Source organism: Glandiceps talaboti, chromosome 12, assembly GCF_964340395.1.
Source record: "Glandiceps talaboti chromosome 12, keGlaTala1.1, whole genome shotgun sequence".
In the NCBI taxonomy this organism is placed as follows: domain Eukaryota; kingdom Metazoa; phylum Hemichordata; class Enteropneusta; family Spengelidae; genus Glandiceps; species Glandiceps talaboti.
Window position 1 is genome coordinate 5,009,802 of NC_135560.1, and position 13,611 is coordinate 5,023,412.

Below are 13,611 nucleotides of genomic sequence, written 5' to 3' on the forward strand. Positions count from 1 at the left end.
ACTAATGAAATATATGCCTGATTGTATTTCCCTTTTTTTCCTTCCGTAAGGAAGGAGATACTTTAGGGGCAGAAATGTCAGTGTGTGTGTGTGTGTGTGTGTGTGTGTGTGTGTGTGTGTGTGTGTGCGTGTGCGTGTGTGTGTGTGTGTGTGTGTGTGTGTGTGTGTGTGTGTTGTGTGTGTTGTGTGTGTATGTGTATGTGTGTGTGTGTGTCTGTGTCATCATTTTTGAAAAAACGGCTGCATCAATTCGAAGTAAATTTGATAGACATGTTTCGTAGGATAATAGCAAGAACTGATAAGATTTTGGTCAACATGCCATGAAAATTAATGAGCAATTTACGTAATTAAGGGTTTTCGGTATTGTACATAACCCATCACACATGTCGCATACATGTATGCCAAGGAAATTAAAGGCTGCACTCGGTGGTCATTAGCTGGTTAGTCGTGCATGCATTGTCAGGTTACCAGCACATCGCACGACCTTCATGCCAACCTTGTCAGTGGTATACAAAGCATTGGGTAAGTAATTGTACAGCTTTGCATGTTTTGATGATGACTTTTGTTTCAACTAAAATGTTAGATCAGAGGTCGCGGTAGCTTTTTTTTTTTTAATGCGTCCCTGGGACGCGTTCCTGGCAAAATTAGCGTCAAAATCCCATTACAGTGCGTCTTTTCCAAATTTGCATGCACACAGTCACTACATGTCTTTCAGGTGTACACTAAATACATTACAAATGTAAATACATGTACATGAACACATCGTGAGACACAGTGGTAAAAGTTTGATACAAATTTTGTGTCGCTGATGAGAACTGCTAACTCAGTATACACCAAAATAATCGTTTATTCTTGAACGATGCCTTACGTATATGAACCGCGTTCACCTCAGATTAAGCTTCAAAGAGCATGTATTGAACTGTAAATTCACATAATGCGTTCGATCCCGTAACGAAGCTTGAAAAAGTTTCAGTTTTAGTGAGAATGAAATGGTGACGTAGCAGTATGAATTTATCCACGTGAAGTTTTCAGCATAGACTACTGTCCACCGATGTGGTCAATTTAATCATTGCTTCGCTCGTGAGGGAAGATGCTTCACCGCAATGGCCGTGCTATCAAGGGAAACCCTGCCTAACCACGTCTGTTTATAAGTAACAAATCACGTGGATAAGTAATGATAATATCAAATAGTTTCTAAACTACCCAAGACGTGCTCACCACATCAGGAAATGGTCATGGTCACATGAAACTGTTGAAACGTTTTGTATACGATGGGTCATATTCAAATTTCACAGGTCACACTGCACATCGAGATTTAGACAGTAGTTACAATCAGAACTGACTAAATCCATTAGCAATGGACAAACAGCAATCAATGAGAAAAAAATAACTTATTGCATATGTTCTGTTGTATTCCAATAATTGTCTGTAGGAACGACAATCTCAAAACTTTGCCCTTATACGGAAGGCATTCAGTTTAAATCTGGTCTTTATTTAATATACCAAAAACATAAGTGGTTACAATTAAATACCAGTATGCATGAAACAGTTTGATTTTGATAAATGACCCTGAATGTCAAGGTCAACTGAAAGCATGCACCTGATGTTGATTTTTAACCATGCCTCTTACATCTGACCCAATGAACCCAGCTGATTCAAGAGTTCTGTTAGCATTCCAGAACAATTCATACTCTGCAGTACATATTCTAAAGTGGAGTAGAAAATATCTACACAAACCACATACTAATCAGTAACTTAATTTATTCTGACAGCAGACCACTTTGTGCTTCTAAAATAGATTTTCAGATAAGTGTATGAACTAGACTGGATTTAAAATTCTGTACAACTTCATACACAACTCACTGACAAATTAGTTATAGTCACACATTTGCTGTCTGATCAATTGTAATTATTCTCGGTAACCATGGTGACCAATCCTAAATGTTTGTTAAAAAGTTCATATAACTGTCACTTACTTTGAAGTAAACCTGGCCTTAAATTGGTTTCAATGAAGTCTAGTCTTTTGTGTCTGTATATCTGTTTTCAAAAAATAGAGAATATCATTCATCAGTTACCATGGTAACATCACACCTGTTTTTATTGTACAATCTTAATTGACATGTACGAGCTGCTCTAGACTCTGTTTGTCGATACTAATGACATTCAAACAGTTCTTAAGATTTTCAAGAAACGTACCGCAGAAAGTATAATTGCATTCAGTTTCAATGATCATACAGGTTTGATAAGAGCTACATTTAATCATGAAATATCAAATAAGTAACCTGTAAGTGTCAGTAATAAACTGTGATGGGTGGGTGCAACCAGATCTACTGTATATTAAACACTGTGGGCACAGAATTCAAATCACCCAGCTCAAGCTTATAGTATAGCTCTGGTTGCACCCACCAACTGTTATTGATATCACAGACACTACTTATCTAAGTTTTTTGTTTATGTTTCTTGGTTGAATCAAATATCAATGGAACTGAACATGATTATAATTTCCAATGTATTTCAATTTAAAACTTAGCATGTGAGGCATTATACAATGTCTGTGATATGGGCAGGGCTGTCAGTGGCAAAGACTGCTTTTATTACAAAATTTGATACTACAACTCAAGGAGTAATATGATTATACTCATAGATTGAATCTAAATCTGGTACAGTTATTGATTTGTTGTATCAATTATGGATTTTATTTGACAAAGAGAACCATTTTTGGTCAAATTTGATAATAACATTTTATGACTGTAATACTGTCCTTGTCATGCACATCTGACCTGACGTATAGTAGATGTTAGCAGACTATCGGTACTACTATTTCCATCTCCAACTATAACTATCCTTATAGTAGATGTTAGCAGAATACTGGTATTACTATTTCCATCTCCAACTATCGCTATCCTTATAGTAGATGTTAGCAGACTATCGGTACTACTATTTCCATCTCCAACTATAACTATCCTTATAGTAGATGTTAGCAGAATACTGGTATTACTATTTCCATCTCCAACTATCGCTATCCTTATAGTAGATGTTAGCAGACTATCGGTACTACTATTTCCATCTCCAACTATAACTATCCTTATAGTAGATGTTAGCAGACTATCGGTATTACTATTTCCATCTCCAACTATCGCTATCCTTATAGTAGAAGTTAGCAGACTATCGGTATTACTATTTCCATCTCCAACTATCGCTATCCTTATAGTAGATGTTAGCAGACTATCGGTATTACTATTTCCATCTCCAACTATCGCTATCCTTATAGTAGATGTTAGCAGACTATCGGTACTACTATTTCCATCTCCAACTATCGCTATCCTTATAGTAGATGTTAGCAGACTACTGGTATTACTATTTCCATCTCCAACTATCGCTATCCTTATAGTAGATGTTAGCAGACTATCGGTACTACTATTTCCATCTCCAACTATCGCTATCCTTATAGTAGATGTTAGCAGACTATCGGTACTACTATTTCCATCTCCAACTATAACTATCCTTATAGTAGATGTTAGCAGACTATCGGTATTACTATTTCCATCTCCAACTATAACTATCCTTATAGTAGATGTTAGCAGACTATCGGTACTAGTATTTCCATCTCCAACTATAACTCTCCTTATAGTAGATGTTAGCAGACTATCGGTACTACTATTTCCATCTCCAACTATAACTATCCTTATAGTAGATGTTAGCAGACTATCGGTACTACTATTTCCATCTCCAACTATAACTCTCCTTATAGTAGATGTTAGCAGACTATCGGTACTAGTATTTCCATCTCCAACTATAACTCTCCTTATAGTAGATGTTAGCAGACTATCGGTACTACTATTTCCATCTCCAACTATAACTATCCTTATAGTAGATGTTAGCAGACTATCGGTATTACTATTTCCATCTCCAACTATAACTATCATTCTACGAAGTCAACAAGTAAAAACACAACTTTGTTTTCAATCAATTGAATCAAAGGAGGTATATAGATAAGTACATACTACTAGCACTGCTTGCTGCCACAAACTTCCTTCAATCAATGTAACAATAGCTTCTTCCACATCATTGACGTAATATTCTAATAAATAGGCAGCATCTTCATACTGACGATGTGAATGAAGATTACCTGAAATATAGAGAAGTGTTCACAAAGGGACAAAATCTATAACTTTATGGTTCTTGGTGATCACTATTGTTTCACACTGACAATATTCTTCAAACTAAACATCAAAACATATTATAATAATAAATCCCATGAAATCTCATAATCCTGTTGCTATGTTTCTGACCATGGTTGCTAGGTAATTTTGTTGTGATTACAAATCCTATGAAATCACATAATACTGTTGCTATGTTTCTGACCATGGTTGCTAGGTAATTTTGTTGTGATTACAAATCCTATGAAATCTCATGATACTGTTGGTATGTTTGTGACCATGGTTGCTAGGTAATTTTGTTGAGATTAAGAATTCCATGAAATATCATGATACTGTAACGTTGCCATGGCTGCAAGGTAATTCTGTTGTGATTACAAATGCTATGAAATCTCATGATGCTGTTGCTATGTTTGTGGCCATGGTTGCTTGGTAATTTGCTATGATTAGAAATGCTATGAAATCTCATGATGCTGTTGCTATGTTTGTGGCCACGGTTGCTAGGTAATTTTATTGTGATTTAGATATAAAGATAACTTACTTGCCAACTTTCTAGCCAACTGTGCTAGCTGGTCACTTGACTGCTCTAACTTGATGGCTACGCACATAGATTGTCTCCAATTGCCACATTTTACATACATTTCTAGGGCTTCTTCGTCCTGGTTGCATTTAGCATACATAATGGCAGCCTCTTCATAGTGGCGTAAACCAAACAGATGTTCTGCATACATTTGACCAATAGTCTGAAAAAAAGTAACAAAGTGTAATGGCCATCACAATCTTACACAGATGTGTACTGATGAAGTATTGTGCAAGTATTTACAAAAAATGTTATCAGAAAGACAATGTCTCACATTTAGGCTTAACTATATTTTGGCTGATGATAAAATTGTCGACTACAGTGTACTTATAGCCAAATCCCTTTTTTTGAGGAAATGTATATTGATTTTAAATAAATTTGTATTTATTACCTGTGGTTGTTCAGAATTTACTTGCAACAATAATAATTCCATTTACATACTGATTTATTTTGGCACAAAAATACTTTCAACTGAAAAAGCTCAAATTTACAGTATGACAAACACTACAACCCATTGTACCTATTTTTTGGTTGCCAGGGATACAGACTAGTACGTAGTAACAAAACTCACGTCATGAATACTTTCTGGATGAATACAGAAAATATTGGAGAATAAATTCATTATATTTAGTAATAAAATTCCTACTCACAGTCAGTAGAAATTGTCATTACTAAGTATGAACTCAGAGTCCATGAACATTCATTTTAAGTTGATTTCAGTTTTACAGTTACATGTTTGTTGATATTCAATGCGTACATGTATGCCCATGACAAGTAAGACGCAACCTGATTGGCTGTGTGTCTCACTGAGCAGAAATTCGTTTGCATGTGCGCCAGTTCAGATGTAGAGGAGGCGATCAGGCTAAAAATATACACATGTACCAAGAAGGTCAATTCAGGCAAAATAACAAAGGTAAAATAGCAATGAACGATTAGCCGACATCTACATCGGATTTTAATCAGATTGGACTCATATATGAATTTCAAGCCTGGCAGAGCCAGTGATGTAGGTGTGGGTTGACATGAAGTCAAACAGCAAGGGTATAAAAGCCATATTTTTTGTTCAATGACAATAACTTGGCTTGCACATCGTACAATGGCAATTGCATATCTGTGTGAGAATCTACATACACACGATTAGCCTACCTTATATTGCATAGATTGGATCTCAAATAGTTGCAAGGCTTCTACAAACATCTCTTGCTGTTCTATCAGTTGTACACACTCCTCCCAATGTTCTCCACATTTACTGATATGGACTAAAGCTTGGCTGAATCTCTTCAAATGTTTATCAATATTATACTTCTGATAATTGCTCTCCATTTTTCTCAATTTGTTTAAAAATGGCAAATATTCCTTAGGGTCCTGCAGACAAATAAAAAGACATGGTAGAGTGAGAGTTTTCATGTAATCTGTCAAAAGTAGATGTGGGGAATGATTCATGCTAGTCTGGATCATCTCCAACATTGTTTCTAACTAAACCACATCTGGTCAAAGTCCATCTATCAGCACACAAAATTGTTCATCCAATCAGTGAACCCCAACCGTTATAGTGATAGTAAACAGTGTCTATTTAAAGTTAGCATCCTGAGCTGACAAATTTATGAGGGACTGTGTTATTGGCTAGAATTTTGTGATTGATTAAAAAAGACATGATGTTAATGACTGTGTGGGTGGCTGTGGATGAATTTTAAATTGCATCTCATGCATCTCAGGACTTCTAGAGTAATGACTTTGACTATACTGTGAGTGGAGGTGTAAATGGTAACGATACTGTATAGGAACTAGACTGTGAGTGGAGGTGTGAATGGTAACGATACTGTATAGGAACTAGACTGTGAGTGGAGGTGTAAATGGTAACGATACTGTATAGGAACTAGACTGTGAGTGTGAGTGGAGGTGTAAATGGTAATGATACTGTATAGGAACTAGACTGTGAGTGGAGGTGTAAATGGTAATGATACTGTATAGGAACTAGACTGTGAGTGGAGGTGTAAATGGTAATGATACTGTATAGGAACTATACTGTGAGTGGAGGTGTAAATAGTAACGATACTGTATAGGAACTAGACTGTGAGTGGAGGTGTAAGTGGTAATGATACTGTATAGGAACTATACTGTGAGTGGAGGTGTAAATGGTAACGATACTGTATAGGAACTATTATATACTAGATTCATTCAATCTCTCAGATAAAAAGAATGGTTACTTGTTAGGTACTATTTAAGCTTCATTTCTTTGAGCTAGCCCTCAGTTCACTTGCGAGTAAACAATGTTTCTACAACTGCGGAAACCAAGCTTTCAACTTACAAAGACAGACACAAACTACAACTATTGTTTGGATAATTGGGTAATTAACACAAGTGGGGAGGTATTTAACGGTATCTAGAAAAGGCTATCAGTATCTGCAACTTGGATGTGTGACTCGCACAAATTCTAAAATGATATCTGCAATCTGATCATACAATGAGTTGTACTACCTGTCTGTGCGATGGACACTGCCCCTAGCTAAATTTCCAGTTTTTTATACTTGTCATGCAAGTAGCAATTTACAAATAGGTCGCAGTTACATTGTGCGACCGAGCGCAGCCAGGTAGCATGACCAGGGGTGTATGCAATCCATTGCAGCTTTTATAAGTACATAGGATTAAAGCATTCACATTGCAACCTCTAGTCTACCAGGTACCCAATTATACAGCTGGGGTTACTGTACTTTTACTTTATGTCTACTTTTAAGCTGAAAGCTTAGATTACACTATAGGTAAAAGTCACCAAATGTGTCATTTTCAAGAATGTTGATATTGAGAAATCTGAATGTTGATGACTTTAAATCAACAAGCATCTTTCTTTCAGATATAGAGAGACCAACATCCCTCATCTACAGAGGTTACTATGACAACCATCTGGTCAGATAGATGAACAAACCAGCACAGGATGTAATGTAAGCACCATGGGTTTCTTACCATTTGTGACTTCTCAGCTACCATGACAACCAAATCAAAGTTATAGGTTCCCAAGGCAACACTGTAAAGGTCATTGACATCTACCATATAGAAGACATATTTCAAAGCTTCATCAGCACTACAGCTGTTGTCTGTGGATGGGTTGTCTTTTAACATTTTTATCTTTAGTAGAGCTGCTTCTAGTTCAGGTTTAGTTTTCTTGATAAGAGTTGTAATAATTGATAAGAAATACCTGTAATACAACACAGAATGTGTTCAATCAATGGTACATGACTTGGTGTTCATACAATACTGTACATTGCATAAACACTCAGATAACTGTTATCAAGTCCAATGTGTAGTATGTGTACTAGCATCTCATGAACACTCAGACAAACGTTTTAAAATCATTTTATTTATTAGTTTTTTACAACTCTCATTACATTCATCACATTTGGATGCCTCAGTTTATAAACAACAACAAAATGGGTGAGTTGCTTTAATTTGCCCTCACACAATGCTCAACATACTTTGATTGGTAGGTTTCCAGGCTACCATACAGCCCCCATAATTCTATATAAACTTTGATTGGTTCCTTTGTTGCACTGTCACACACTGTCACACAATGCTATGCATGCTTTGATTGGTTGATTTCAAGCAAGGCTGTCCTCACACAATGTTACATATAATTTGATTGGTTGCTTTGTTGCAAGGTTGCCCTCACACTGTCACACAATGTTACATAAACTTTGATTGGTTGATTTCCAGCAAGGCTACCCTTATATTCACACAATGCTATGCATTATTTGATTGGTTCCTTTGTTGCAAGGCAGCCATCACACATTCATACAATAGTATACAATTACTTTGATTGGAGGATTTGATGCAAGGCTACCCTCACAAAATGATACACATACTTTGATTGGTTGATTACCAGTAAGTCTACCATTACTGCCACAAAATGTTATACATACTTTGATTGGTTGATTTCCTGCAAGGCTGCCCTCACACTGTCACACACTAAATCCACCTTGTCAGTCAATATAATGGTACTCTGTCTAGTCTTGGGATAAGCAGCACTATACATTGACATCGTCACGTCTTCCGCTTTCAGATCAGCCAGGAATAAATTGAAGTGATTTATATCATCCAACTGATGTACAAATTTATCAACATTGTTTATGAAGACCTAATGGTGTAGATAAAACAAAACATATTTGAATTAAGAATTCTGATGTAATTTCAGAGTGAAAAGTCACAGAAACTCTTTATATGTCACTCATACAGTGTTTTGTTCATTCATGTAGAATCATATACCATTTATATTTCAATACTTGTCAGATAGATACCAAGAATTTAAATACTCAGATTGCAAACCATTACCATGAGCTACTTATTTATGAACAAGTTTGATCATGAAAATCCCTGGCACTGGTTGGCTATACACTCTTTTTTCATTTTAGTAACAGCACTCCTAGTGGCCAAACTATACAATCTTTTGTTTTTTTAGTAACTAGGTCAGTTATCAGATTATACATTGTATAGTTAGGCCACAGGGATTCGAAAAAGCCTTTGTATTTGTTTACACAAATATTTATTTATTTATTTATTGTTTTTTTTTTACTTCTTTTTTTTTACTTTTATCCCTACAAGATGTCATGTAATAAAGTAATGATTTGGAAAGGTGGTGTTGTGGTTTTTTTCTAAGTTAATTTTAACCGTTCTCTTGTTGGTTTTAATGGACAATCTTTACTTTGGCTACTTTACCTATTAATTATTAACAGGGTTCGTACACTTAAAGCAAAACAAAATTCCAGGACTTTCCAGGGGTTTTTCGTCAGTTTTCCAGGGGTATTCATATTGATTTTGGCCATTTTCCAGGGGTGTTGACACTAAAGTAATGACTAATTAAAAAAAAATTTGCAGTGCTACTCCATTTGAAAAAAAAAATTGATGCAGGACTGACAGTAGAAAGAAAAAATTGCTGTCACTCTGACTGGAAAAAAAATTGCTCCCGTACCTACTTCCTCCATACCCCCCCCCCCCCCCGAAATCAAATGGTTCTCCCCTAAGTAGCCGTTTCGTCAAGCTGGTACACTGATCGTGTAAGATTGAGTCGCAGCATTCGTCAGTCTAATTCAGACATATACAGAAAAATAAATAATTTTTTTCTTCAAAATTTTGAATGAAAACGTCATTTACGTTACGAAATTTCGAGCTATGAATAACTGAATACATTCATCGCTTGCGTCTCGATGTTTATGTCCTGATGCCACGAGTTGCGGAACATCGCGATTTCTCAACTTAACTTGACCACTGACGAATGTTACTGTACCGAAAACATAAAACAGTAGTTTATTCTTTTAGAACATGTAACACAAATACCCATTTATCGACGACATAAATGACAAAACCGTACTTTCACAACCCGGAAATTCAACTGCACTTCCCTAGGCCGTAGTATTGCCATGCCTGAGTTTCTAGTAGTAGTATGTCGGACTCGTGCGCCGAACTTGTAACAATTTCTAGTCGTGGTTGATGATGCTTTGATACTCGCTACAATGTTACGATAATCTTGTTAACAGACCTACTGTCAATGTTACCCCTGGCCGGGACTGTTTACAATATCATGTCCCTGAAATGGCGACTGGGAGATGGAGTAGCAATATGCAAGATCGAAACAAACACTGCGGTGCCCATTCAACTACGCATAGGCACGGTCTGTGGGGCAAAGTGTCTCGTGGAACGATCGTTTGACTGGGTCTAATCGGCGTGAATTTTGATTCACCACCGTGGCGAAAGACTTTGAAAATATTTTCGACATTTTACATTTACGAGATTCAGAATCATATGAATGGGTGGCTCGAGCACATACATGACGATCGTCAATATTAATTGATCGATTGGTCATGATCATTTTCCAGGGTTTTCCAGGGGTAGGGCACATTTTCCAGGGTTTTCCAGGGTTTTCCAGGGAGGGTTTGAAATTCCAGGGTTTTCCAGGGTTTTCCAGGACCGTACGAACCCTGTATTAATGAGTAACTTCTACTAACCACCCTCAAGTGACCCCTATAACTCGTCTTATAAAGCCCCCAATGAAAGAAGTTAAAATTACTAACCAGCAACTGGGGAGAACCTTGGCTATTCTTTTTTTTCAAATTCCTTCAAATTTCTACTGAAAACAGTTATTTACAAGACTTACCTCTGGGTTATGATCATAGATTAGATTCATGTTAATACGATGTTTCCTCATGGCTATGAAGGCCTGTTTATACTGCAATGCCTCTAAGTGGTTCTTGACAGCTGACAACATCAGAGCCCTGGGATGGATGGCTTCTAGGTTACCACGGGGCATTTGTAGGATAACTTTGGTGTCATTGGGTACTGCTACAACTATTCTTGATCCTCTCTCTACACGGCGTATGCTTTCATCTAATACTGATACACTGGCATCATTAAGGGACACAAGAGCTGAACAAACGAAAGTTATAATATTGGCATCAGCAAGGGACAAAACAGAAGAACAAAGAGAACCATGATGATAACTTCAGTTTCCACTACATTCTTATTTGACTATAAAATGTTCCTATTTATTAGACCAGAGGGTTGATAGGTAGGGATTTGGAACTCCTGTAGCAGAAATAGACATATCGGACAAAGATCTCAGCAAATTATAAGTCACATAAGAATGTACTGTAAGCCTAGATATTTTCACTTCTAGAATTGTTTGCGATTTTACAGTCTTCACTTAATTCTCAAAAAAAAAACTAATTACCAGACTGGTACATTGTGTTCATGTACAAAAGACATTTTAGTCGCTACTTATTTTACTAATTACCAGAAAGGTACATTGTGTTCATGTACAAGAAGACATTTTAGTCACTACTTATTTTGTGTTTCTGTTTTCTAGTGAAATAAGGATTTATGTGAATATACAAAATTACCCAAATCATGCAAATAAGACCATCACAGATTATTGAACAACCAACTTGGTGGCTTTGGTTTAAGTGTTCTTGGGGAAGAAGTAAGGTTTCTATGTGATTCTGTTACAATACAAATCTTCCTACCTACAACACCTAGGTACTACACTTGTTTGTGTCTAAATAGGCCTAAATGGTGAGGTATTTACTACTGATTGGATTATTAGACTACTACACCTGGTGAGATGCTTACCACTGATTGGATTATTAAGAGCAATACACTTGGTAAGGTACTTACCACTGATTGGATTGTTAAGACTAATACACCTGGTGAGGTACTTACCACTGATTGGATTATTAGACTACTACACCTGGTGAGATGCTTACCACTGATTGGATTATTAACCCTTTGAACCCTGAGCCCCTGAGAGGGTATAAACTGGGTTTAAGTATCATGTAACATAACCCCTGGTGTCCAAACTGACCAAGGATGACCCAAGAAAACTATATATTTATGGAATCTATATATATCACAGTTTCCAAAAATATGCAAATTTTGGTCATGTGACCTCATTAAATATTCAAAATGGCCGCCAATACTACAAAGTTATTGAGTTTTTCACTCATTTTTTCAATTTGTAATGGTGGAACCAAAAAATCTTTATTTCTTTTTGCACTTTTATTGTTCAATGTTATAAACCTATGGAATGACCTGCAAATATCACAGCATATGTAAATATTTGGGCTCAAAATCTTTGTTTTTAGTCATTATGTACAAGGTAAACATACTGTTATTTGATATGTTATGCATGCCATTCAACAAGTGAAAGTGTCATATTACAGGAGTGCCTGAGTCCAAACTGACCATGTTTGACCATGCATAACCATATATTTTTGGAATCACCAAATGACAGTGGTCCCAAAAATATGCAAATTTTGGTCAGGTGACCTCATTAAATATTCAAAATGGCCACCAATACTACAAAGTTATTGAGTTTTTCACTCATTTTTTCAATTTGTAATGGTGGAACCAAAAAATCTTTATTTCTTTTTGCACTTTTATTGTTCAATGTTATAAACCTATGGAATGACCTGCAAATATCACAGCATATGTAAATATTTGGGCTCAAAATCTTTGTTTTTAGTCATTATGTACAAGGTAAACATACTGTTATTTGATATGTTATGCATACCATTCAACAAGTGAAAGTGTCATATTACAGGAGTGCCTGAGTCCAAACTGACCATGTTTGACCATGCATAACCATATATTTTTGGAATCACCAAATGACAGTGGTCCCAAAAATATGCAAATTTTGGTCAGGTGACCTCATTAAATATTCAAAATGGCCACTAATACTACAAAGTTATTGAGTTTTTCACTCATTTTTTCAATTTGTAATGGTGGAACCAAAAAATCTTTATTTCTTTTTGCACTTTTATTGTTCAATGTTATAAACCTATGGAATGACCTGCAAATATCACAGCATATGTAAATATTTGGGCTCAAAATCTTTGTTTTTAGTCATTATGTACAAGGTAAACATACTGTTATTTGACATGTTATGCATACCATTCAACAAGTGAAAGTGTCATATTACAGGAGTGCCTGAGTCCAAACTGACCATGTTTGACCATGCATAACCATATATTTTTGGAATCACCAAATGACAGTGGTCCCAAAAATATGCAAATTTTGGTCAGGTGACCTCATTAAATATTCAAAATGGCCACCAATACTACAAAGTTATTGAGTTTTTCACTCATTTTTTTTTAATTTGTAATGGTGAAACCAAAGAATCACACACTTTTAAATTTGTACTGGTGAGAATAGAAATTTTCAATATTGTTATTGTATTGAAGTCATCAGCATCAAAAAACCTGAGGTGCAAATTGGAAATATTACTATAATATGTAAAGGTTGAGATATAGAAATGGATTTTCATCTCAAAAATTATCTAGTTTGCATATGATAATTTGATATAAGTGAAAGCATTACTCCACATTTCATACC

The 13,611-nt window shown here is 35.9% G+C and overlaps 1 protein-coding gene across 4 annotated transcripts in view; it reads right to left on the reverse strand.

Moving 5' to 3' along the window:
• Positions 1-13,611, reverse strand: part of LOC144443236 (elongator complex protein 1-like) — a 60,253-nt gene that overhangs the window by 17,014 nt on the left and 29,628 nt on the right. For all 4 annotated transcript variants that reach the window (XM_078132653.1, XM_078132652.1, XM_078132655.1 and 1 more), the window contains 7 exons: positions 10,880-11,148; positions 8,652-8,866; positions 7,699-7,930; positions 5,884-6,102; positions 4,699-4,900; positions 4,005-4,129; positions 1,977-2,037 (listed from right to left, as the gene is read on the reverse strand). In XM_078132653.1, the coding sequence (XP_077988779.1) occupies positions 1,977-2,037; positions 4,005-4,129; positions 4,699-4,900; positions 5,884-6,102; positions 7,699-7,930; positions 8,652-8,866; positions 10,880-11,148 (1,323 nt within the window). The remainder of the gene's footprint in view (positions 1-1,976; positions 2,038-4,004; positions 4,130-4,698; positions 4,901-5,883; positions 6,103-7,698; positions 7,931-8,651; positions 8,867-10,879; positions 11,149-13,611) is intronic.